The sequence below is a fragment of the Astyanax mexicanus genome, chromosome 3, assembly GCF_023375975.1.
Source record: "Astyanax mexicanus isolate ESR-SI-001 chromosome 3, AstMex3_surface, whole genome shotgun sequence".
NCBI classification, from domain to species: domain Eukaryota; kingdom Metazoa; phylum Chordata; class Actinopteri; order Characiformes; family Acestrorhamphidae; genus Astyanax; species Astyanax mexicanus.
The window spans coordinates 60,746,713-60,769,428 of NC_064410.1; the positions used below are offsets into that span (position 1 = coordinate 60,746,713).

At 38.3% G+C, this 22,716-nt stretch overlaps 1 protein-coding gene across 3 annotated transcripts in view; it reads left to right on the plus strand.

Annotated features, from left to right (window-relative positions):
* The window catches only part of LOC103037453 (disintegrin and metalloproteinase domain-containing protein 11), a 42,457-nt gene that overhangs the window by 6,509 nt on the left and 13,232 nt on the right, over positions 1–22,716 (plus strand). For 2 of the 3 annotated variants that reach the window (XR_007438284.1, XM_049475950.1), the window contains exons 9-25: positions 1,050–1,118; positions 2,392–2,463; positions 2,578–2,744; positions 4,672–4,756; positions 4,854–4,944; positions 6,601–6,652; positions 6,841–6,940; positions 8,282–8,353; positions 10,356–10,448; positions 10,585–10,665; positions 10,764–10,814; positions 12,125–12,188; positions 12,691–12,796; positions 14,161–14,280; positions 14,413–14,581; positions 18,783–18,894; positions 20,475–20,565. Coding sequence is in view for 2 of the 3 variants with exons in the window: in XM_049475950.1 (XP_049331907.1) it covers positions 1,050–1,118; positions 2,392–2,463; positions 2,578–2,744; positions 4,672–4,756; positions 4,854–4,944; positions 6,601–6,652; positions 6,841–6,940; positions 8,282–8,353; positions 10,356–10,448; positions 10,585–10,665; positions 10,764–10,814; positions 12,125–12,188; positions 12,691–12,796; positions 14,161–14,280; positions 14,413–14,581; positions 18,783–18,894; positions 20,475–20,565 (1,595 nt within the window). In the remaining variant the exon portion in view is untranslated. The remainder of the gene's footprint in view (positions 1–1,049; positions 1,119–2,391; positions 2,464–2,577; positions 2,745–4,671; positions 4,757–4,853; positions 4,945–6,600; positions 6,653–6,840; positions 6,941–8,281; positions 8,354–10,355; positions 10,449–10,584; positions 10,666–10,763; positions 10,815–12,124; positions 12,189–12,690; positions 12,797–14,160; positions 14,281–14,412; positions 14,582–18,782; positions 18,895–20,474; positions 20,566–22,716) is intronic. The other variant, XM_049475951.1, reaches the window with a different exon arrangement.

Genomic DNA, 22,716 nt, shown 5'->3' on the forward strand with positions numbered 1-22,716 from the left:
GCCCAAGAAAGTCCTGTGGAAGGTTGGGCAGAGGTTCCTACAGGAGGTCCTGTAGAAAGTCCTGTTGAAAGTCCTGCAAAGGCTTCTGTAAAAAAGATCCTGCCGAAAGACCTGCAGAAAATCATGTAAAAGGTCCTGAAGAAGGTCCTGCAGCAGAAAGTCCTATAGAAAGTCTTGAAGACAGTTCTGGAGAAAGTTCTTCAGCAGAAAGGTAACCTCCAAAAAGTCCTGCAACACTTCTTGGAGTAAAGTTTGGGAGGAAAAACCTGTAGCTGGATGTCCTGCAGATAGATTGGAGGGAAAGTCCTGCAGCAGAATGTCGTACTGATTTTCTTGGATGAAGTTCATGCAAATGGAAATCATACAGCAGAAGGTCCTGCAGAATATCCTCCAGAGAGTCTTGGAGAAAGCCCTGCAGTGGAAAGTCCTGCAGTAGAAAGTCCTGCAGCAGAAAGTCTTGGAGAAAGTCCAGCATCAGAAAGTCCTGCAGTAGAAAGTCTTGGGAGAAAACTCTGTAGAAGAAAATCCAACAGCAGAAAGTCCTGCAGATAATTTCGGAGATAGTCTTGGAGAAAGTCCTGTACAGAAAGTCTTAAAATAAGTCCTGCAGCAAAAAGTCTGACAGTATAAAGTCTTGGAGAAAGTTCTGCAGCAGAAAGTCCTGCAGTAGAAAGTCTTTGACAATATCTTCGAGAAAGTCTTAGATATATCCTGCAGCAGAAAGTCTTGGGAGATACTTCGGAAAATAAAAGTCTTGCAAATAGTCCTGAAAAGTGTCTTGTAGCCATTAGATTGGGTTTACTGATATTAGGGGTGCACCACTGATCTGTGTGTACAAACGAACTCCGACTGGCTCTCTTTTGCTCTTTCTCTCTCTTTCTCTCTCTATCTATCTATTTCTCTCTCTCCCTCTATCTGTCTCTCTCTCTCTCCCTCTATCTGTCTGTCTCTCTCTCTCTCTCTCTCTCTCTCTCTCTCTCTCTCTCTCTCTCTCTCTCTTTCTGTCTCTCTCTCTCTCTCTCTCTCTCTCTCTATCTCTCTCTCTGCAGGTATCCAGGCCCAGAGTTCACACTGAGACCAAATACATTGAGCTCATGATCATCAATGACTTTGAAATGGTCAGATATAACACACAAACACACAACACACACACACACACACACACACACACACACACACACACACACACACACACACACACACACACACACACACACAAACACACACACACACACACACACAGCTAAATTCCAGTGCCGTAATATTTCCTGGGTCTCCTCTGCACTAGGGTCTGTCCACTAGGGGGAGACATTAAGTAAACAGAACTGAGGCCCCGCCCACTTAATTTCCTACATAGTAAATGAATATTAAAGTGCTCCAGACTATATAGAGACACATAAGGAATCATGTAGTAACTTAAAAACAGTGTTAAACAAACCAAAATACCCTCTGAAGTATTTAGGAGCTCTTATCTGTGCTGCTGTTAACTTGTGGTTCCTGAGGCTGGAAACTCTGATGAACTTATCCTGTACAACAGAGGAAACTCTTGCTCTTCCTTTCCTATAGCAGTCCTGATGAGAGCCAGTTTCATCATTATATTGTCTCTGATCCTCTTTGCGATTCAAAATGTTTTGGATTGACTGATCTTCATATTTCTTAACTTAGTTGAGTAGTTGTTGCTTCTCATAATCTGGATTAGAACATTACTCAAATATTCACTATTCACTGTATACCTGTAACTCTACCTCTTCACTACTTTACTTTAACTGATGCTCTCAAACTTTACATTAAGAGACAAGAAATTCAAGTTAATTAACTCTTGATGAGTTCAGCACAGCTGTTAACTGAAAGCCTGAATTCCAGGTGACTCTACTTTATAAAGCTGACTGAGAAAATCCAGCAGAGATGTGCAAAACTGTCTGTATCTAAGCAAGAGGTGCTACTTTTGAAGAATCTAAAATATAAAATATATTCTTTTTTTTTATATATAGTTTGGATGACTTTAGTATTAATCCACAATGCAGAACATTTTAAAATAATGAAAAACTTGACAAATATATGCGAATTGAAATGCATATGCTTATATTAAGCAAAAATACAAATTTGTTATAATTTTTTTGATAATAGATAGAAAACTGTGGTTAAAACAAATAGTTGTAACTGGATTAGTATTAAAATAGCCAATTCCTGATCCATTACAATATGTGTGGATTATTTCCAATCCCAAGTCAGTCAGTAGTGCCTAGTTTTATTGCTTTAAAATGATTGCAGTTATTGATATCTAGTTTGTGTTTAATTTTAATTGCATTGTGTATATATCCTCTATGTATATATCCTCTATGTGTGTGTGTGTGTGTGTGTGTGTGTGTGTGTGTGTGTGTGTGTGTGTAGTTTGTACAGTTACGGCGCTCGACCACCCAGACGAGGAACTTTGCCAAAGCGGTGGTGAACATGGCAGATGCGGTGAGCCCCCCCCCTCAGAACACACACATTAATAAAGTGTTTATTAGGAGCTACTGTATATTTTATATGACTTAACCTCTTGAATATTCTCTGTTGTGTTGCTGTGGAACCCAGATCTATAAGGAACAGCTCAATACCCGCATTGTTCTGGTTGCGATGGAAACCTGGACGTCTGGCAACCCAGTTTCTGTGGTTCCTGAGCCGCTGATAACATTACAGAACTTCATGCAGTACCGCAGAGAGAGCGTCCAGGAGAACCCTGACTCAGTACAGCTTCTGTCGTGAGTTACATACACACACATATATATATAAATACACATATATGCAGAGAGCTAAAGCTAAACCTGGAGAGCTAAAGCTAAGCATGGAGAGCTAAAGCTAAACCTGGAGAGCTAAAGCTAAAGATAAACCTGGAGAGCTAAAGCTACACCCGGAGGGCTAAAGCTAAGATAAACCTGTAGAGCTAAAACTAAGCCTGGAGAGCCAAAGTTAAGCCTGGAGAGATAAAGCTAAGCCTGAAGAGCTAAAGCTAGACCTGGAGAGCTAAAGCTAAGCATGGAGAGCTAAAATCTAAACCTGGAGAGATTAAACTAAAGCTGAAATGATAAAGCTAAACCTGGAGAGTTAAAGCTATACCTGGAGAGCTAAAGTTAAACCTGGAGAGCTAAAGTTAAACCTGGAGAGCTAAAGTTAAGCCTTAAGAGCTAAAGCTAAGCATCGAGAGCCAAAGCTAACCTGGAGAGCTAAAGCTAAGCATGGAGAACCAAAGCTAAGCCTGGAGAGCTAAAGTTAAACCTGAAGAGCTAAAGCTAAACCTGGAGAGCTAAGGTTAAACCTGGAGAGCTAAAGCTAAGCATTGAGAGCTAAACCTAAACCTGGAGAGATTAAACTAAAGCTGAAATGATAAAGCTAAACCTGGAGAGCTAAAGCTATACCTGGAGAGCTAAAGTTAAACCTGGAGAGCTAAAGTTAAGCCTTAAGAGCTAAAGCTAAGCATCGAGAGCCAAAGCTAACCTGGAGAGCTAAAGCTAAGCATGGAGAACCAAAGCTAAGCCTGGAGAGCTAAAGTTAAACCTGAAGAGCTAAAGCTAAACCTGGAGAGCTAAAGCTAAACCTGGAGAGCGAAAGCTAAACCTGAAGAGCTAATCATGGAGAGCTAAAGCTAAACCTGGAGAGCTAAAGCTAAACCTGAAGAGCTAAAGCTAATCATGAAGGGCTAAAGCTAAACCTGGAGAGCGAAAGATAAACCTGAAGACCTAAAACTAAGCCTGTAGAGTTAAAGCTAAGCCTAGAGACCTAAAGCTAAGCCTGAAGAGCTAAAGCTAAACTTAAAGAGTTAAACCTAAATCTGGGTAACTAAAGCAAAACCTTTAGAGTTAAAGCTAAGTCTGGAGAGCTAAAGCTAAGCCTGGAAAGCTAAAGCTAAACCTAGAAAGTCAGAGCTAAGCCTGAAGAGCTAAAGCCAAACATGGAGAACTAAAGATAAGCCTGGAGAGCTAAAGCTAAGCATGGAGAGCTAAACCTAAACCTGGAGAGCTAAAGCTACGCCTGGATAGATAAAGCTAAGCCTGGAGAGCTAAAGCTAAACATGGAGAGCTAAATCTAAAGCTGGGGAGCTAAATCTAAAGCTGTAAAGGTAAAGCTAAACCTGGAGAGCTAAAGCTATACCTGGAGAGCTAAAGATAAACCTAGAGAGCTAAAGCTGAACCTGGAGAGCTAAACCTAAACCTTGAGAGCTAAAGATAAACCTGGAGAGCTAAAGCTAAACCTGGAGAGATGAAGATAAGAGCTAAAGATAAGTCTAGAGATCTAAAGCTAAACTTAAATTTGGAGAGCTAAAGCTAAACATAAACCTGGATAGCTAAGGCTGAGTCTGGAGATGTAAAGTTTAACCTGAATCTGGAGAAATAAAGACAATTCTAAACCCACAGAGGTAAAGCTAAACATAAAACTGAAGAGCTAAAGCTAAACGTGGAAAGCTAAAGCTAAAAACTATACAAAAAATACCTTTAGCACTTTACAGTAAATAGCAAAGCAAGTAAGAAATGATCTGCTTTCAACACAGAATAACAATATCATCACCATGTTTTTTCTTTAATGGTTGAACATGTATACGAATATTATTGTGTATGGTACAATATGGCATTTACTGAAAAACTGTAATTTTTTCTCTCTCTTACGGTGTGTGTGTGTGTGTGTGTGTGTTAGGGGAAGTACATTTCAGAGCAGCAGGAGTGGATCCGCCTACACTGGAGGAGTGTGTTCCATCACTCAAGGAGGCGGGATTAATGAGGTATGTAGAAAATAAATAAAATAATGAAATAAAGGAAAACACTGAATGGGAAGGTGTGTCCAGACTTTTGACTGATGCTGTATCTGCTGTGTTTCAGTACGGCAGTGTGGGCTCTGTGGCGGTTTCTCTTTGTCAGAGTTTGGGTCAGAACATCGGCATGAAGTGGAACAACATTCGCAACGCTGCAGGTAAAGCAGGAGAATCAGATCTGGAAATAGTTGCAATATTGGAGTTATATTCATTAAAAAAATATTAAATTAACCAAGAACAATAAATTATTAATATTTCAACATATTATTGAGATAAACATACAGAAATAGTGTGAAACGCTGCAACATCTCAGACATATTAACATGTAGATCAGGGGTTGGCACTAGGCGGCCTATAGCATGCAACATCTGGCCCTTGAGGTTGTTTAAACAATAATGAACTCTAATGAAAAAAATAATAAAATAAAATGCTTCTCTGGTGAGCTTTTGTTTACATTCCTTCCTTGTCTCTCTCTCTGTCTTCCTCCTATTCTTATTTTACCGCCCGTTCTCGCACTCCCTGTCTACTAATAAGAGCGCTTTTTCCCGGCTGTGTCCCAATTTACTAGCCAGGGCAGTGTACACTGAAAAAATGATGCGTAAAATTTACTTTAAAAAGTTTCGCAACTTTCTGCGTTTGCTTTTTATACGTAAATTTAATTTCAGATGAATTTAAGGAAGTTCAACTCGGTTTCAAGTCTATGTTACATAAAGGAAATAAGTGAACTGAACTGCAGTCCATCCTTTCTTTCAGTAAACTTTACTTCATTTATTTTTACTGAATCAATCCTTTCTTTTAGTAAACTTTACTTCATTTATTTTTACTGAGTCAATCCTTTCTTTTAGTAAACGTTACTTAATACATTTTTACTGAATCAATCCTTTCTTTTAGTAAACTTTACTTCATTTATTTTTACTGAATCAATCCTTTCTTTTAGTAAACTTTACTTCATTTCTACATACAATATTACCAAATTACAATTACTTCATTTATACAATATTACTCAAATAATTTATGATACATATTATATTATAATTCCTGAAATTTAAATATTTTTTAGTTAAAACACATTCAAATATTTACATAATCTTAAACATTTATTTTGTAAACAGACCAAGTCTACTAAAAGAATGTATTACATGCCACCCGTGTGTTAAGACAGAGTAGTACGTGTGTTTTAACTACAATATTTATAAAATATATTTAAATTTTAGGAATTATAATATAATATGTATCATGAATGTTTTGAGTAATATTGTAAAAATTAAGTAATTGTAATTAGGTAATATTGTATGCAGACATTAAGTAAAGTTTACTAAAAGATAAAATAAAAATAAAATAAATGAAGTAAAGTTTACTAAAAGAAAGGATTGGCTGAAGTTCAGTTCACTTATTTACTCTATGTAACATTTAAGTCTTGAAACAGAGTTGAAGTTACTTAAATTTATCTGAAATTATATTTACTTAAAAAAAACAAATGCAGAAAGTTGCGAAACTTTTTAAAAGTAAATTTTACTCCGATTTTTTTACAGCAAAATTTTACAGCAGCAGCATGTGGATGAGCATTGTCCTGCTAGAGTAGCGTACGAGTTTGCATTAAGAAAAGTTAGACCCAGTCTTTGCAGGACCTTATTAATGTAATGTTGGGCTTCATGAAAGTGCCTGTAATGAAGACTGAAGGTGGTACATTTTTCTTGATTAAATAAAACAGTGAGTAAATCCAAAAGAAATGTACAATATTTGATGTGATTTTAAATTAGTAGTACTGATTGCTGATGTAATAATGGCTGAAACTTGCCGTTTCTCTTGTACAGGAGACTGTCGGTGTCCTGATGCCTGGCTGGGATGTATAATGGAGGACACAGGGTAAGCCTCTACTGCAGGTCCACACTGTATTACTGATCTTCAGGTCTATTTCACTTTCAGGACTTTTCTTATCAGGACTTTCAGGCTGTTCTGAGTAATAACATGATAATAAAACAATAAGACTAATACTAATCATACTAATAATAGTAATAATAATTAATCTGTGTGTGTGTGTGTTTATATATAAGGTATTATCTTCCGCGGAAGTTCTCCCGCTGCAGTGTGGATGAATATCTGCAGTTTCTGCTCCAGGGTGGAGGAAGCTGCCTCTTCAATAAGCCCAGTAAGGTGAGTTTCCCTCACTGTGAAGTGTAAGGGTACGTGTACTCTTTACGAACCAGCACGGTACGAGGGTCACGGTTACAGTGTGAACGCAGGGTTAGGCGCTCTTCCTCTCTCTCTCTCTCTCTCTTCCTCTCTCTCTCTCTCTCTCTCTGTTTCTCTCTCTCACCATTTATCTCTCTCTGTGTCTCTCTCTCTCCCTCTGTTTCTCTCTCTCTCACCATTTCTCTCTCTCTCTCTCTCTCTGATTCTGTCTCTCTCACCATTTCTCTCTCTCACATTTCTCTGTCTCTCTCTGTCTCTCTCTCTCTCTCTTGCCATTTTCCATCTCTCTCTGTCTGTCTCTCTCTCTTTTTCTCGCCATTTCTCTATCTCTCTTTGTCTGTCTTTATCTCTCTCTGTCTCTCTCTTTCACTCTCTGTCTCTCTGTCTCTCGCTCGCCATTTTTCTCTCTGTCTCTCTCTCTCTCTCTCGCCATTTCTCTATCTCTGTCTGTCTTTATCTCTCTCTCTGTTTCTCTCTCTCTCTCTCTCTCTTTCTCTGGCCATTTCTCTATCTCTCTCTGTCTGTCTTTATCTCTCTCTCTCTCTCTCTCTCTGTCTCTCTCTTTCTCAGATATAACGATCAAGTAAAAACTGATCTAATATTCCAGACCTAAACCACACTACACTATTATTACTGTCCCCTCACAACAATACTGGAACATTCCAGCATTAAATAAATTAACCATGATTGTAATTCATTTTAATTCAAGTGATTGACACCACAAATCTAATTTAATTCTAACAATCTAAAGCTGATATTTCTTAAAAATAACTCAAATGCTGAAATGCATCCAGTATCATGTTTAAGAAAAAATAGCTGTAGTTTAAACAGTTAAAGTAATGCTGTTGTTTTGTTCTTAATAAAGCGCCACAATCATACTCATTGCTTATTGTTTGTTTGTTCCAACAAGAGTCTCTCATGATGAGAGTAGGACAGAACCCTGGTTTCAAGCATTTAATAATAAAAAAGCTCGAGACAATATTCCATCCCATAAAACAAAACATGGTTATAATGAAGATTTATTGTTTTTATAAAGTTAATAAAGGAGATTCTATACTGAATAACCAGCCTCTTTATTTTTTACACCAACCGTACCGAAAAACACACTGAAAACATTCTGAAAGCGTGTGAACCAAACTGTGAATTTTCTGTACCTTTGAGCCCCTAAAAGAGATGCTGTGAGGTTCTACAGAATCTCTCTTCTGGGAACGTGGTGCTGAAAGGAATGTCAGGAATGTGCTAAATGTGTTTAACCAAAACCTCTCTCTGTCTGTCTGTCTGTCTGTCTGTCTGTCTGTTCAGCTGCTGGATCCTCCTGAGTGTGGGAATGGTTTTGTGGAACCGGGAGAGGAGTGTGACTGCGGCTCACAGGTGGTGAGTGTACACACCTGAACAGATCAATAATAAAAAATCACAATAAACAACAATTTTCTATGATTAATCACGTTATTCTTAAGACTTGCGTCTTTAACAATGGTTATTTAAATGTAAACAGAATTATAAATATAATTTAGGCAGAATTAAATAATATCTCAAATAATAATTATAATAATAGTAATTATTGGTAATGAAAAAAATAATATTGCAGTGTGGTGCCTGGTAAATAGACTGGAACCCTTTTTACTGTATTGTAATATCTTATGATCATTTTTTTGCTTTTAAAATTAGAATCATTTAACCCTCTATGGCATGAATGATATTTTTTGGGAGGAAACATGTACTATCACATGTACTACCATGTACTATTATATTCTATTGCATGTACTACCATGTACTATTAAGTACTATCACATGTACTATTGCATGTAACATCATATGTAATATCACATGTGCTAACACGTGTACTATCATATACTGCCGCATGTACTATGAGATGTACTTTCACATGTACTATCATGCACTATCACGTGTACTATCACCCGTACTATTATATACTATTGCATGTACTACCATGCACTATCACGTGTACTATCACCCGTACTATTATATACTATTGCATGTACTATCATGCACTATCACATGTAGTATCACCCGTACTATTATACACTATTGCATGTACTACCATGCACTATCACGTGTACTATCACCCGTACTATTATATACTATTGCATGTACTACCATGCACTATCACATGTACTATCGCATGAAATATCACATGTATTATCACATGCACTATCATGTTCTTCTATGTACTATTGTATGTGCTGTTACATGTACTATTATGCACTATGATGCACTGCTGCGTGTACTATCATATGTATTACTATATTACTATGTACTATCATGTGCACTGTGACATGCTAATGCATGTACTTTCACATGTACTCCCACACACTATCACATGCACTATCATGTATTACTATGGACTATTGCATGTGCTATTACATGTACTTTCACATGTACTCTCACATATTACTCACATAATATCCACACCAGCAGTGGAAGCAGTTAGAAAATACCTAGTTAGAGTACATTTTGTCGCTGTCCAATGAAAACAGTGACTTTACAGGAGAGAGAAAAAACCTTCTTAACTTTCAGTGAAAGTCAATGTAAAAAGAGTTTATTTCAGGTCATTGTAGAATATTTCTATTGGTCCATTCATCAAGAAATTTGGGCACAGTATAAGGAACAGTTTGTCTGTTCAAATTATGTAGTAAACTAAAAATCGACATGGAGATACTTGTTTTTCATTGGACAGTGACGATTTAATTTGCAGTGGGCAGACAGTCTGCAATCATCGGTATCGGGTCAGACAGGTGGGCAGTCAGTAACTCGGAGGAAAGCAGAGAGACGGAATTAGTTTTAACTGGATTTAAGTAAAACAGAGAATATAAAACATTATCAGAGTTTGATTATCTATCTAATGACTCCAGCAGATCTAAATATAAAACAGCCTAACTAAAGGCAGAGAGCCAGAAGGTAACATAGACACGGAGGCTTAAGACTTAAAGATTCCCAAACATTTTAGGGAAGATTATTCCAGAGTTGAGGAGCTTTATACAAGAAAACCATTCAGTATAATTTGTATGCAGCTGTGCACATGCTAACGCATGAGTGATTAGCCACATTTTATCTGCAGATATCCTTTAAACCCTGTGTTGTAACAGTAACTGTGTTGTAACTGTACCTGTCTTGTAACTGTACCTGTGTTGTAACTGTAACTGTGTTGTAACTGTACCTGTGTTGTAACTGTAACTGTGTTGTAACTGTACCTGTGTTGTAACTGTAACTGTGTTGTAACTGTACCTGTGTTGTAACAGTAACTGTGTTGTAACTGTACCTGTCTTGTAACTGTACCTGTGTTGTAACTGTAACTGTCTTGTAATTGTACCTGTGTTGTAACTGTAACTGTGTTGTAACTGTACCTGTGTTGTAGGAGTGTGCACGCAGTGGAGGAGCCTGCTGTAAGAAGTGCACTCTTACCCATGATGCAATGTGCAGTAATGGCCTATGCTGTCGAGAATGTAGGGTGAGTGTAGAATTTTTATATGTTAAATTCTGCAGGTCCTGTGTTTGTGTGTGCTGTTGTGTAATATTAATATATAGCAGTGTGTGTGTGAGACGTTAGTGTGTAACTGTGTGTGTGTGTGTTGTTGGTGTTGCAGTACGAGCAGAGGGGGGTGATGTGCAGAGACGCAGTGAACGACTGTGATATCCCCGAAACCTGCACTGGAGACTCCAGCCAGGTACACAGTGAAAACAACCCATTCATTTAATAGAAAATAATAAATAATTATTACAAAAATAAGTTGGAAAAAATACTTTATGTTGCTCTCTTTTATAGTGTCCTCACAACGTTCACAAGCTAGACGGGTACATGTGTGATAACAATCAGGTAATGTTTTACATCAATTGTTTCACCATACTATAATGCAAATATGCTCCAGTGCAACTGCGCTGTAACCCACTTACTGAAACGCAAACGCCCTGTAACTCAAACCCACAGCAACCCACATAAACACCAGTCTAAACACCCTGACTCCCAAATGCCCTAAAACACAATTGCACTGCAACCCAAGCACATTGTAACCTAAACGCACTGTAACACAAACACACTGCATCCCAAACGCACTGCATACCAAACACACTGTAACACAAATACACTGCATCCCAAATGCACTGCATACCAAATGCAGTACATACCAAATGCACTGGATCTCAAATGCACTGAAACACAAATGCACTGTAACATAAAAGCACTGCATCCCAAATGCACTGGATCTCAAATGCACTGTAACACAAATGCACTGCGTTCTAAAAGCACTGCATACCAAATGCACTGTAACACAAATACACTGCATCCCAAATGCACTGCATACCAAATGCAGTACATACCAAATGCACTGGATCTCAAATGCACTGAAACACAAATGCACTGTAACATAAAAGCACTGCATCACAAATGCACTGGATCTCAAATGCACTGTAACACAAATTCACTGCGTTCTAAAAGCACTGCATACCAAATGCACTGTAGCACAAACACACTGCTACCCAAATGCACTGTAACCCAAACACACTGCATCTCAAACACATTGCATCCCAAACGCACTGTAACTTAAATTGACTGCATCACAAATGCACTGCATCCCAAATGCACTGTAACCCCAACACTGCATCCCAAAAACATGCATGCATATCAAATGCAAATCCTAAACTCACTGCATCCCAAACTCACTGCAAACCAAACACACTGCATCCCAAACGCAGTGTAACACAAACACACTGCATTCCTCATGCAATGTAACACAAACACACTGCATTCCAAATGCACTGCAACACAAATGCACTGCATCCCAAACCCAAACTTACTGCAGCCCAAAGGCACTATAACCCAAACTCACTGTAACACAAATGCACTGCATCCCGAACACACTGCAGCCTAAATGCACTGCATCCCAAACCCAAACTCACTGCAGCCCAAATGCACTGTAACACAAACACACTGTTACCCAAACGCACTGCAAACCAAACACTTGGCTACCCAAACGCACTGCATCTCAAACGCACTGCGTACCAAACACACTACCCAAAAGCACTGTAACACGAACTCACTGCAACTAAAGCATGAATGCACTGAGACGTGAATGTGCTGCAGTCCTGATTGTGATCCTCGCTCTCTGTTTTCTGTTTCTGGTTCTGTAGGGTCGCTGTTATAACGGCCGCTGTCGGACGCTCGATAATCAGTGCAGATCCCTGTGGGGCTACAGTGAGTACACACACACACACACACACACACACACTGCATGAGAGGAGTGTGTGGGCATAGTGTGTGATGGGGTGGTATGAAGAAAGTGTGAAGAGTGCACTCTTCTGAGCTAGATTTTTTTAAAGAGGGAAGTTATGCCATGCTGTGTGCTATAGAGAGATATTGCTCTCAGAGTAAATCGACTCGGTTCTGATACATCAGCTCACAGATGCAGCCTCGTGCTTATCCACATCACCCCAGGAGTGATGAGGGGAAAGAGCACCATCTACTGTACCCTCCCAGAGAGAGCAAGGCCAACTGTGCTCTCTCAGTGCTCCGGCAGCTGATAGCAAGCTGCATGATTGGGATTCGGACCAGCTATCTCCCGATCCTTGTGGCAGTGCTTTAGACCACTTGACCCCTGCCAGTGTCTAATACAACTTCTGTATTTTAATGGTAGACCTGCAGTAATGCAGTGGTGTGTATTATTTTGCATGTAATGTGTCTGTGTGTGTGTGTGCAGGTGCTGCAGACCGGTTCTGCTACGAGAAGTTAAACGCTGAAGGAACAGAGAAAGGAAACTGTGGACGAGCTGCAGGAGGACAGAGCTGGATCCAGTGCAATAAACCGTACGATTCTTCTGCATTTGTGTTAGAACATCCTATCAGTTTAAATTAGATGGGTTTTGGTCGTATTGAAGACGAAGAGACCTCTTTAGTTTCTACAGACAACATTTCTCCCAAATTCCAAATAAAAATATTGTCATTTAGAGCATTTATTTACAGAAAATGAGAAATGAAATAAAAAAAAAAATATGCAGAGCTTTTGGACCTCAAATAATGCAAAGAAAACAAGTTCATAGTCATAAGGTTTTAAGAGTTCAGAAATCAATATTTGGTGGAATAACCCTGGTTTTTAATCACAGTTTTTTTCATGCATCTTGGTATAATGTTCTCCTCCACCAGTCTTACACACTGCTTTTGGATAACTTTATGCTGCTTTACTCCTGGTGCAAAAATTCAAGCAGTTCAGTTTGGTGGTTTGATGGCTTGTGATCACCTATCTATCTCTTGATTATATTCCAGAGGTTTTCAATTTGGTAAAATCAAAGAAACTCATCTTTTTTTAAGTGTGCTCTTATTGTTTTTTCCAGAGCTGCATTAATAGTAAATGCAGTCTGAAGTAGCTACTGCTGCGAACAGTGATCATAAAGTAGCTAGCTATGCTAACCCAGCAAACCACACAATAAGATTGTTAATGTTACCCTCCTGAAGCTCCAGTGAAGTCGACAGGTCAGTGCTGAGGACCGAGAACCTTTTCCTTCTGGTTAGGATGTTCTGATGTTAGTTTATTATTATAAAACGGTAGAAACAGGTGTATTAAATGGGGATTTGGTTGAATTTAGTGTTAAATTTAGTAACTTCAACCACAGACACAGCTCCCCTTCTGTGGAAGGTAGTGGGTATAAGTTCTATATCTCTGTAGAAAAGTGGTTTCTGTGGTGGTTGCTTAGGTGTTGCTAGGTGGTTGTTAAGGCGTTGCTATGGTATCCATGGTGGCTGCTAAGCTGTTGCTCAGCAGTTGCTAGGTGGTTGATAAGGTGTTGCTAGATGGTTGCTAAGGCATTGCTATGGTATCTGTGGTGGTTGCTATGATGTTGCTAAGCAGTTGCTAGGTGGTTGCTAAGGTGTTGCTTAGTAATAATTGCGCGATTATTACAGTTTTCTTAATTATTTATTAATTTGGATTGATTAAACTCCCGCTACCGCCAATAACAATTCAGTGATTTGTCTTTGATAAGACCCAGCTGTAAAATATACTCCTTTTTAATTGAGCTAAACTGCTGACAAGGCACAGTTAAATCTGATATATTATTCAGATAATATACTGCTATGAACAATGTCACTATATGTCACTTAAATATATATATATATATATATATATATATATATATATATATATATATATATATATATATATGTGTGTGTTGCAGAGATGTGCTGTGTGGTTTTCTCTTCTGTTCTAATGTGACGGAAAAGCCGAAGTTTGGTGACCTGCAGGGGGAGCTGACTAGCCTGACCATCTACCACCAGAACAAGTATCTGGACTGCCGGTCAGTGTGTGTGTGTGTGTGTGTGTGTGTTTATTGGGGGTGCTAAAGGGGGTTTGAATGTTGAAAAAAAATCATGCCAGTTTGAAAAAAATATATATATTTGAAAATATGTGTGTGTGTGTGTGTGTTTAGAGGTGGTCATGCGGTTCTGGAGGACGGGTCTGATCTGGGTTATGTGGAGGACGGGACGCCGTGTGGTCCCAGTATGATGTGTCTGGAGCGCCGCTGTCTTCCACTCAGCTCCTTCAACATCAGCACCTGCCCCGGCTCCAACTCCGGACCCACCTGCTCCAACCACGGAGTAAGATACACACACACACACACACATACACACACACCTTAGTACACTGCGTATCAGAGGTAGCCGACAAAGCGGCAGGTTTAAGTTCATTTTCTATGCTCTAATCGCATTTATCAAATGTAATAAAGCATGCAGTATAAATTATCCCAATCTGTATCAGTTTATTAAGTTTACTGTCACTTCACAATCTGAATGTTTTCTAGCTGAAAGATACGAGCTGTACAAACGGCTGGGATAGTAATGTTAGCTGAGATAACCTATCCTTTGTTTGTTTACCAAAATTGATCTCTTTCACATGTGACTTGAGTGGCACCTCTGAGGTAAATGTAAATTTAAAAGTACACTGGTGAGGTAAATTTATGATTAGAATAGCACTGCTGAGGTAGATTTATGATTAGAATAGCACTGCTGAGATACAATTATGACTAAAATTACACTCCTGAGTTAAATGTATGATTAGGATAGCACTGCTGAAGTAAATGTATTATTAGAATAGCAATACTGAGGTAAATTTATGATTAGAATAGCACTGCTGAGGTACATTTATGATAAGAATAACACTGCTGAGGTAAATTTCTAATTAGAATATCACTGCTAAGGTAGATTTATGATCAGAATAGGACTTCTGAGGTAAATGTATGATTTGGATAGCACTGCTAAAGTAAATTCATTATTAGAAAAGCAATACTGAAGTAAATTTATGATTAGAATACCACTGCTAAGGTACATTTCTGACTGAAATTACACTGCTGAGGTAATTTTTTGACTAAAATTACACTGCTAAGGTAAACTTATGATTAGAGTAGCACTATTGGCGTATATTTAAGTTTAAAATTACAATAGTGAGGTTCATTTATGATTGGAATAGCACTGCTGAGGTAAATGTATAATTAGAATAGCACTGCTGAGGTAAATTTATCATTAGACTAGCATTGCTAAGGTAAATGTATAATAAGGATAGCACTGCTGATGTAAATATATGATTAGAATAGCACTGCTGAGGTAGATTTATGATTAGAATAGCACTGCTGAGATACAATTATGACTAAAATTACACTCCTGAGTTAAATGTATGATTAGGATAGCACTGCTGAAGTAAATGTATTATTAGAATAGCAATACTGAGGTAAATTTATGATTAGAATAGCACTGCTGAGGTACATTTATGATAAGAATAACACTGCTGAGGTAAATTTCTAATTAGAATATCACTGCTAAGGTAGATTTATGATCAGAATAGCACTGCTGAGGTAAATGTATGATTTGGATAGCACTGCTAAAGTAAATGTATTATTAGAATAGCAATACTGAAGTAAATTTATGATTAGAATACCACTGCTAAGGTACATTTCTGACTGAAATTACACTGCTGAGGTAATTTTTTGACTAAAATTACACTGCTAAGGTAAACTTATGATTAGAGTAGCACTATTGGCGTATATTTAAGTTTAAAATTACAATAGTGAGGTTCATTAATGATTGGAATAGCACTGCTGAGGTAAATGTATAATTAGAATAGCACTGCTGAGGTAAATTTATCATTAGACTAGCATTGCTAAGGTAAATGTATAATAAGGATAGCACTGCTGATGTAAATATAAGATTAGAATAGCACTGCTGAGGTAGATTTATGATTAGAATAGCACTGCTGAGATAAAATTATGACTAAAATTACACTCCTGAGTTAAATGTATGATTAGGATAGCACTGCTGAAGTAAATGTATTATTAGAATAGCAATACTGAGGTAAATTTATGATTAGAATAGCACTGCTGAGGTACATTTATGATAAGAATAACACTGCTGAGGTAAATTTTCTAATTAGAATATCACTGCTAAGGTAGATTTATGATTTGAATAGCACTGCTGAGGTAAATGTATGATTTGGATAGCACTGCTAAAGTAAATGTATTATTAGAATAGCAATACTGAAGTAAATTTATGATTAGAATACCACTGCTAAGGTACATTTCTGACTGAAATTACACTGCTGAGGTAATTTTTTGACTAAAATTACACTGCTAAGGTAAACTTATGATTAGAGTAGCACTATTGGCGTATATTTAAGTTTAAAATTACAATAGTGAGGTTCATTTATGATTGGAATAGCACTGCTGAGGTAAATGTATAATTAGAATAGCACTGCTGAGGTAAATTTATCATTAGACTAGCATTGCTAAGGTAAATGTATAATAAGGATAGCACTGCTGATGTAAATATATGATTAGAATAGCACTGCTGAGGTAGATTTATGATTAGAATAGCACTGCTGAGATACAATTATGACTAAAATTACACTCCTGAGTTAAATGTATGATTAGGATAGCACTGCTGAAGTAAATGTATTATTAGAATAGCAATACTGAGGTAAATTTATGATTAGAATAGCACTGCTGAGGTACATTTATGATAAGAATAACACTGCTGAGGTAAATTTCTAATTAGAATATCACTGCTAAGGTAGATTTATGATCAGAATAGCACTGCTGAGGTAAATGTATGATTTGGATAGCACTGCTAAAGTAAATGTATTATTAGAATAGCAATAATGAAGTAAATTTATGATTAGAATACCACTGCTAAGGTACATTTCTGACTGAAATTACACTGCTGAGGTAATTTTTTGACTAAAATTACACTGCTAAGGTAAACCTATGATTAGAGTAGCACTATTGGCGTATATTTACTGTAAGTTTAAAATTACAATAGTGAGGTTCATTAATGATTGGAATAGCACTGCTGAGGTAAATGTATAATTAGAATAGCACTGCTGAGGTAAATTTATCATTAGACTAGCATTGCTAAGGTAAATGTATAATAAGGATAGCACTGCTGATGTAAATATATGATTAGAATAGCACTGCTGAGGTAGATTTATGATTAGAATAGCACTGCTGAGATACAATTATGACTAAAATTACACTCCTGAGTTAAATGTATGATTAGGATAGCACTGCTGAAGTAAATGTATTATTAGAATAGCAATACTGAGGTAAATTTATGATTAGAATAGCACTGCTGAGGTACATTTATGATAAGAATAACACTGCTGAGGTAAATTTCTAATTAGAATATCACTGCTAAGGTAGATTTATGATCAGAATAGCACTGCTGAGGTAAATGTATGATTTGGATAGCACTGCTAAAGTAAATGTATTATTAGAATAGCAATACTGAAGTAAATTTATGATTAGAATACCACTGCTAAGGTACATTTCTGACTGAAATTACACTGCTGAGGTAATTTTTTGAATAAAATTACACTGCTAAGGTAAACTTATGATTAGAGTAGCACTATTGGCGTATATTTAAGTTTAAAATTACAATAGTGAGGTTCATTAATGATTGGAATAGCACTGCTGAGGTAAATGTATAATTAGAATAGCACTGCTGAGGTAAATTTATCATTAGACTAGCATTGCTAAGGTAAATGTATAATAAGGATAGCACTGCTGATGTAAATATAAGATTAGAATAGCACTGCTGAGGTAGATTTATGATTAGAATAGCACTGCTGAGATAAAATTATGACTAAAATTACACTCCTGAGTTAAATGTATGATTAGGATAGCACTGCTGAAGTAAATGTATTATTAGAATAGCAATACTGAGGTAAATTTATGATTAGAATAGCACTGCTGAGGTACATTTATGATAAGAATAACACTGCTGAGGTAAATTTTCTAATTAGAATATCACTGCTAAGGTAGATTTATGATTTGAATAGCACTGCTGAGGTAAATGTATTATTAGAATAGTAATACTGAAGTAAATTTATGATTAGAATACCACTGCTAAGGTAAATTTCTGACTAAAATTACACTGCTGAGGTAATTTTTTGACTAAAATTACACTGCTAAGGTAAACTTATGATTAGAGTAGCACTATTGGCGTATATTTAAGTTTAAAATTACAACAGTGAGGTTAATTTATGATTGGAATAGCACTGCTGAGGTAAATGTATAATTAGAATAGCACTGCTGAGGTAAATTTATCATTAGACTAGCATTGCTAAGGTAAATGTATAATAAGATAGCACTGCTGATGTAAATATATGATTAGAATAGCACTACTGAAAAATAGTAAGTATAAATATAGTATAAAATAGTAAATAGTAACTACTTAATCTGTAGTAATTAAACGAAGTGTATAGTGTGTAATGTAGCTAATGTGTGTGTGTGTGTGTGTGTGTGTGTGTTAGACCTGCAGTAATGAGGTGAGGTGTATCTGTGAGCCGGATTACACGGGGAAGGACTGCAGTGTGTTCGATCCCATCCCTGACCCCACCCCCCCACCTGGACCTGACAAGAAAGGTCTGTCTACACACTCACACACACACACACACACACATACCCATACCCCCCCACACAAACACACACACACACACACACACACACAAAACAAACCTTAACACATAGAAACACACACACATTTACACAGTGATCTCTAAGTGTGTGTAAATCTGATGTATTGTGTATGTATTTTCTCTATTCTGGGAGTGTGTTTGTGAGTGTATGTGTTTACTGTAGGTCATGTTATAAGTGTGTTCTCTTGCCCTGTAATGCCCCCCCCCTCCCAACCCTTCCTCTAACTGTCATCCCTTCTTCCTTCCTAGTTCTCTCTCTCCTATCTCTCCCTCAAGTGTATTTTACCCATATCCTCTCTCTCTCTCTCTCGCTCTCTCTGGCTGTGTCAACACTAAAATCCCTTTTTCTATAAAACATTGTTTTCAAATAGCTAAAACTGATCCAGATAATGACAAAAATCAGTTCCAGTGTCCTGTCAATGAGTGAAAAACCTCAGAGCTCTGCTGCAGTAAACATAGCAGGAACTGAGGGAGAGAGTCAGCAAGGAGAGCTGACAAACTGCAGGTTTAAGTTCATTTTTACGCTCTACTCACATAAATTAAGTGGTGCTGGTCACTTTAATTTGTTTAACCTGCCTTGCATTAGTTTACTATCACTTTGCAAACTGGCTGTGTTCCAGCTAATATATCCAAGATGTAAAGGACTAGGATAGTAACCGGTTTCACTGCTGAGGTACATTCATGATTAGAATAGCACTGCTAAGGTTCATTCATGATTAGATTACCATGGACCATGATCCCCATATCTAGACCCCTGAACTGTGATGGTCCAGTATGAGGAAAATGTATGATTAAAATAACATAACACTACTGAGATATGTAGTGATTAGGTAAATGTATGATTAGAATAGCATTTCTGAGGTACATTTATGATTAGAATATCATTGCTGAGGTAAACTCATGATTGAGGTAAATTTATTATTAGATCAGCACTACTGAGGTAAATGTATGATTAGATCAGCACTACTGAGGTAAATGTATGGTTAGAAAAGCATTGCTAAGGTTAATGTATGATTAGAATAACACTGCTGAAATATATTCATAATAAGGATGACATTTTGACTATGTGTTGTATTCAGTGGTTAAAACGTTCAATATATGCATGATAAGAATAGCACTGCTGAGGTGAATGCATGACTAAAATTACACTGCTGAAGCAAATGTATGATTAGAATAGCACTACTTAAATATGTGTATGATAAGAATGGATTGGAAACAATATTTCATCCAACATAAAATCGCAAAACTCCAATATATGTTTTTCACTTTTAATTTTAAAACCTTTTAAACGTATTAGTGTGAACATAGCCCCTCTCTGTCTCTCTGTCTCTCTCTCTCTCTCTGCAGTGCTGGTGATTGGTGGTGGTGGTGTTTAGTGTTGTTTGGTGTGTGTAGTGTGTGTTGCAGTGTGTGTGTGTGTGTTGCACTGTTTTTCTTACCTGTGTGTGTGTGTGTGTGTGTGGTGGTGCGGTTCTGCTTTGTTCCCCTCCCCTCCCCCCTCCCCCCTCCCCCCTCCCCCTCCCACAGGTCCCAGTGGTACCAATATAATAATAGGCTCCATTGCGGGGGCTATTCTCCTGGCAGCTATAGTGCTGGGGGGCACAGGCTGGGGATTTAAGTAAGACTCCTGGCATGCCTCTCTCCTGCTGTCTGCTTACATCCCCCCCAAACACACACACACACACACACACACACACACTGTAAAGACCACCGGAACGCATGATACACACATACATACACAAATACATACACACAGTGTATCAGATCAGCCCTGACTCCGCCCCTCTGACCAGCAACCCTCTAAGAAACTAAACTGTACTACTCACGCTGTACTACAAGTTTATAAAATGTACTATACTCTACTATTACACACTACAGCAGGGGTCGGCAAACATCTGGCCCCTGAGGTTGAACGATAAAGAAAAAAATAAATAAATAAAAGGCTTCTCTGGTGAGCTTTTGTTTACATCCCTCCCCTGTCTCTCTCTCTGTCGCGCTCGGCGTGACTTTAGTTTTCGCCCGTTCTCCTTATAAGGGCGTTTTTTCCCAGCCGTGTCCCAATTCATTAGCCACCGCAATTCACCACGTATTGGACTGCAGCCCTGATGACACGGTTCGATCCTGCGTGAGGAGCGGTGTGTTTATTTATTTATTTTGTATTCCTTTTTTCTTGGGTTTACCTGCTTTGAATTCAACTGTTCTGCAATTGGGTTCAACAACCCTCTGGGCTGGAGAACTGCTAGTCTGTAGCTCCATCCTATTACACTTCAGAATTTTTTTTGTGGCCCACCACCGCCGAGTGGTCCAGCGGGCTAAAGCGCTGCCACTATGAGCAGGAGGTCGCAGGTTTGAACCCCCGCTCATGCAGCTTTGCCATCAAGCTGCCGGCGCTCAGAGGGAGCACAATTGGCCCTGCTCCCTCCAGGTGGGTAAATGGCGCTCTCTTCCCACAAAACTTCTAGGGTGATGTCTGCAGCACAGGGTGTCTGTGAGCTGATGTATCAGAACCGAGTCGGTGCGCTTCCCTCCGAGCGCGCTGTGCATCAGCAGCAGCTGGAAAAGAAGCGGTGGCTGGCTTCACATGTATCGGAGGAGGCATGTGTTAGTCTTCACCCTCCTGGTGTGTTGGGGCACCACTAGTGATAGGGGGAGTCCTAATGAGTGGGTTGGGTAATTGGCTGTGCTAAATTGGGGAGAAAATGGGAAAAATCAGAAATAAAATGTAATTTAAATACATACTGTATTACACCCTGTACCACACACACACTACTGTACTGTACTATTTACACTGCACTACACTCACTGTGCTACACACACTGTACTACACCATGTACCACACACACTAATTTAAACTGTACTATTTACACATTTACACACACTATACTACACCTTGTTCTACACACACTAATTAAATAATAGACTGTACTATACACACTGTACTAAAAGCACTATACAAAGCAGTGTGCAACACACACACACACACACACATTAATTTAAAGTGTACTATTTACACAGTACTGCAATCAGTGTACTACACACACACTATATTACACCATGTACCACACAGTAATTCTTAATAACTGTAATATATATATATATACAGTATACTACACGCTGTACTACTACTACTACACACTACTACACGCTGTTCTGTTGGTCAGAGTTTTGCAGGGTTTGGGTTTGGGGTTGATCTTATTGATCACGCACACTGAACCCGGCCGAGCCGGAGGGGTGCTCTGACCCAAACCCCTCGCCCCTCGTACTGCACTGTAAACTGACCCTCGCGCCAGGCTGTGGATGGAAGTGTCCCGTATGGAGCTTTGTTCTTACCCCTCCCCATCTTCATCAGGACCCCTGAGCCCAGTCCAAACCCCCAGCAGTTCCTCCTCCTCCTCCTACTTTAGATAGAATTAATCTGAATTTACTGAAACCCAGAACAGCTTCAGATCCTCAGAAGAAGATAAGGAGGAGCTGCAGGGTTTTGGATGGGGTTTGGGGGTCTGTGCTGCTGTGGTTCAGTTTTGCTGCCCATCTCTGCATGTCTGCCTGCATTCCCTCCCTAAAGCACCCACTAACCTTCAAAGCTAACCTCCAAAACTAACCTCCAAAACCTCCTAAACTTTCAAACCTCTTAAACTTTTTGAACTGTAAATGAAACTGAGGAGATTTCCCAGAGGGGTGATCTATATATAGAATAATTTTGGTTCAAATTAGAGACACAAACTATTATTCACAGACTACAGGTGTGTTAATTTCATTTAAAACATCT